Here is a 4052-nt window from a genome sequence, read left to right as displayed (position 1 = left end):
GAAGCTATTGGACTAAGGTCACGTTTACTCAGGGAAACGTAATAAACCAATGGTAATTTAAAAAGTAGGCCGATTTAATTACCTTTGTTGTTATTTACATGTGTTCCGTAATCGAAATAAAATGTGGGATCTACTTCCACTTTTATAATCGAAGAATTGTGGCTCATTATGATTAATCTATCAATGGAATCTCATATGGACACCAATTTTTATTACGGATTGATAAATATGGCCTAAATTTACAATATTGAAAGTCGAAGACAAAATAAGTACAAACTTCAAAGTCTATGGACTAAACTTATAATTTAACCAAAAGAGTAAACGATAAAACTTTTAAGTTAGTAGATAAAAACTCTTAAGTTTGTATAAATTTGTTGGGGCTATTGTTCTCTCAATTTTTTCTTCAAATTGAAGAACAATTTCTTAGAAAAACTTTCAAATAAGGAAAGATAAATGTTTTGAAAACCTACCAATTATCACTGCCTTTTTCATTACTATCCAAAGCCCTTTTCAAAAGAAATTGGATTCTACATGATATGGAATAGAACAGGAAAAGAATTCTGACCATGGTTTAGTTGATGTTGAAACCAAACTCTTCTATAATTTTTTTGGTTTAATGAGTTAATTGAATTGATTTACAAATTAATCTAAGGCTTGAATTTATTTACGGTCAATATGAATATAGCTCACCTAGCATAAAGTTTGTACTATCAATTTATTAGAAAAATGCATTTATTTACTTCACTGTGTGTGGGAAGAGGGTTTGGGGGTATGTGTGCACCCTCCACGTCAACTCTTTCCACTCCTAGCATTGTTTGTCCTTGTTGGTAGTCGTCGAAGGTGGATTGTTGGAAGCTTAATGTTGATGTAGCTGGTTCATGTGGGTCGGGTGAATTGTTTGAGATTATAATGATCGGTCGATCCTAGGGGGTTGCAAGAGCACTAGCAAGGGTTGGAGGCTAAAGCTGTTTTTAAGAGTTTAATCGCAGTTGCAAGTGGTTCAAGAACAATCCCCCATTAGAGGTGGAATTTGATGCTCTGAAAGTTATTGATCTGTTGAACAAAAAGGAGAACTCTTTAGTTGAGATCAGAGTCCTCATTGGGGACATTATTTTTGTTGCAAACACCGTTAATATCTCTGTTTTTTGTCAGATTCTTAGAGAGGAAAATAAAACTACTCATGTTATAGCAGTTTTGGCATCCTCTCAAGATTTTTCTTTGCTCTGAAAAGATGTTTTTCCTAATTGTATTATCCATCTCGTTTGTGATGGAGAGGTGAAGAGGTAGTTTGTTTGGTTGTTTGGTTTGTTTCTGTCTCAAAAAAAAAAAAAAAATCAACAATATTATAATAATTTTCATTTTGAAATAAAAAGTGTACGGATAAAAATTGTAAATTCGCATAGGGATGAAATTGAAAAATGATTCCAACTATATTTGTTTTTGGGTTCAACATGTGAAATGAAATTTCAAATATTTAATCTCTTGGTCTACATGTGAAATGAGAATTCAAACATTGATGTCTTGGTCCAAGTAAATATTTTTACCAGTTTGACCCCAAAATAATTCAAAGGAATATATTTAGCAAAATATAATATTTGGATATTGTGTATGGTCAAATTAAGCAACCATGTGACACACAGGGGATTGATTTCATTTTGAGAAAGCTGAAAAGACACCAAAGTTGTTTGCAGCTTTGGCTTTTAAACTCAAGTTGAAGGCTGCTTTCCAAAATGGGGACAACCCCAAACAGGGAAAATTTCCATCCTTTTAGAGGGATTTATTGCTAGATCCATATAACAATAAAATAAAATATTTTCATTTTCTGCCAAATACAGCACTGTTATATGCAGAACTTTTCTATTTTGTTAAAGCATATGTTTGAAACGACTGTTTTAAGCTTATGATATTGACACCTCGTCTTAGTGGAATCAAATCTTATTCTTATCAAAGCCAGAAACAGGAAAACATAGGGGGGGGGACTGATTCTGGGGATAATTAACCAAATTGAAAAGAAGAAACTGTACAATGTTTCAGTACAAACATGAGGAGATCATCCAAATACAATCTTTACATCCTTGGTTCGGCTGAAATGTTAACCGGTTCGTCGATGTTCTTCTTTCGTGTCCCATTTCCTATAGATTTAGCACTGAAGCTGATGGTCTAGGATAAGAAACAGCTTTGTTATTTGTTATTGGTTCGCTTACAGGGCCCCTTGATCCACTTGTTTCACTCGAATCCTGAAGTTGCTCCAATGCTTTCACTACTGAATTCATGTTCGGTCTTAACTTGGGTTCCGTCGATATACATTGAATGGCAAGTTTAGCTGCTTTCAGCGCTCCTCCTGTTGAATATTGGCCTTCAATTCGTACGTCCAACATTTGAAGAACTCTTCGTTTGCTAGTGAGGTAGGGTTTTGCCCATTCCACAAGGTTGTGTTCACCAGATGGTCGGTTTTTGTCTATAGCTCGTCTCCCCGATAGGATCTCGAGAAGAACAACTCCAAAACTGTATACGTCGCTCTTGGCCGTGAGATGACCTTCAAAAGTCAAGGAAATGTCTAGGTTTAGGCATTTAATAACTTGTAGTTGTAGTCAAACTGAAATAGAGTAAGGCAAATCATAAGCTAGGAAGAAAATTCAAGGAAAAATTCCAAAAGTAGAAGATAGGAGGCTTGTTGTAAAAATTGACCTGTACATTTTCATCCACTCAAAAGACTGATATTGGACATATATGGCCAAAATGAAAGATACCTGTGATCATATATTCAGGAGCTGCATAGCCAAATGTTCCCATTACCCTTGTAGAAACATAACTTCTGTCACCTGTAGGCCCATCCTTGGCTAATCCAAAATCAGAGAGTTTTGCATTATAGTTCTGTCATTTCAAAGTTGAAGACAAATGAGATCAACTACAAATATTTCAGTAAAATAGGTCTGGAAAGGTTGAATCGTCTCGCATACCGAATCAAGTAGGATATTAGAGCTTTTGAAGTCCCGATATATTACTTTCGCTTCATCACTATGTAGATAAGCTAGACCTTTAGCAGCACCAAGGGCAACTTTCATTCGGAGGCTCCATGATAAAGGTTGAAAGTGAGAACTCCCTGATCCCCAAAAGAAATAAAAGGAGAATCTAAGTCATTCTTGCCATACCAATTGAGAGTTTTAACTTTGTTAATCACGTTGTGTGAGTGTTGACGTAATTGAATAAGTGAAATAAGAGTATAGCTTACTCCTAAATAAATGATTTTCCAAGCTGCCCCGGGGCATAAATTCATATACGAGAAGTCGATGCTCATCCTCTAAGCAAAAGCCAATCAATCTCACAAGATTAGGATGATGCAGCTGGCCTAGATAGTCAATTTCTGTCTGCACATTGAGACATCCACAAATTAACCCTACTTCATATTTGGACTTGAAATACAAAAGATCATATGCCATTCCAAAGCAGGATAACATGAAGATTTAAATATAAACTCAAAGCTATAATTTGCTTATCATGTCAGCGCAACAACTCAAAGTACAAAACATAGACGATAGCAGCTAAAGTGATCCTAACCAGCCATTCTCTGTGACCCTGAAAACCTTCCTGGTTGAGTCTTTTAACTGCAATGACTAAGCCAGTCCCAGGCTTGGTAGCTGCAAAGGACTGCTCATCAATCCACCCCTTAAAGACAGAACCAAAACCACCCTCACCCAAGACACTATCAGGCCGGAAGTTTCGAGTGGCAGTTTTAAGCTCATTGTACGCAAAGCTTTTCAAGTTGGAGGACTGCAAGATCTCGCCCTCCGTTCGAGGGGTCCGAGGGGTCGAGACAGATGACTTGCTGGTTGAATTACCTTTATCATTTCCATCTCTTGCATACTTGGAGCTCAACCCTGTGGAGGAGGCATTATATAAAACTTCTATTACAAAGTGTTGTGTATGGAAGACCTAGGTACTAAGGACATAACTCATAAGCAGAAGCAAACAGTCATTTATTGGCAAGCAACAAAACCACAGGATTAACATGAAAATTGGTGCTTCATAAGGCTATTAGCATGTTTGATCTA

General features: G+C 36.5%; 1 protein-coding gene across 2 annotated transcripts; it reads right to left on the bottom strand.

Moving 5' to 3' along the window:
• Positions 1–1919: 1919 nt before the first annotated feature.
• LOC150031500 (receptor-like cytoplasmic kinase 176) lies at positions 1920–3885 on the bottom strand. 2 transcript variants are annotated; one of them, XM_090308886.1, is made up of 5 exons: positions 3559–3885; positions 3233–3368; positions 2961–3103; positions 2751–2874; positions 1920–2536 (listed from the first exon to the last, which is right to left on the bottom strand). In XM_090308886.1, exons 2-5 carry the CDS (start codon positions 3267–3269, stop codon positions 2133–2135), a joined length of 708 nt encoding a protein of 235 aa, XP_090165012.1. In that variant the 5' UTR covers positions 3270–3368; positions 3559–3885; the 3' UTR covers positions 1920–2132. The 2 variants fall into 2 exon arrangements, with proteins under 2 accessions (XP_090165012.1, XP_090165013.1); XM_090308887.1 differs by lacking the exons at positions 3233–3368; positions 3559–3885 and having other exon boundaries at positions 2961–3120.
• Between the last annotated feature and the right edge of the window lie 167 nt (positions 3886–4052).

This window comes from Benincasa hispida, unplaced genomic scaffold (genome assembly GCF_027475165.1).
Source record: "Benincasa hispida cultivar pf3 unplaced genomic scaffold, pf3_genome.v1.1 HicScf1182, whole genome shotgun sequence".
NCBI lineage: Eukaryota > Viridiplantae > Streptophyta > Magnoliopsida > Cucurbitales > Cucurbitaceae > Benincasa > Benincasa hispida.
The sequence above is the reverse complement of the archived record's forward strand: the minus strand, read 5'-3'. Positions and strand labels throughout refer to the sequence as shown.

Coding starts and splice junctions, on each gene's coding strand:
- LOC150031500 (XM_090308886.1), bottom strand. CDS start 3,269: ATGCCCCGGGGCAGCTTGGAAAATCATTTATTTAGGA. Junction 3,104..3,232: donor GGAAAATCATTTATTTAGGA/GTAAGCTATACT, acceptor TTTGGGGATCAG/GGAGTTCTCACTTTCAACCT. Junction 2,537..2,750: donor TCCTGAATATATGATCACAG/GTATCTTTCATT, acceptor TGACTTTTGAAG/GTCATCTCACGGCCAAGAGC.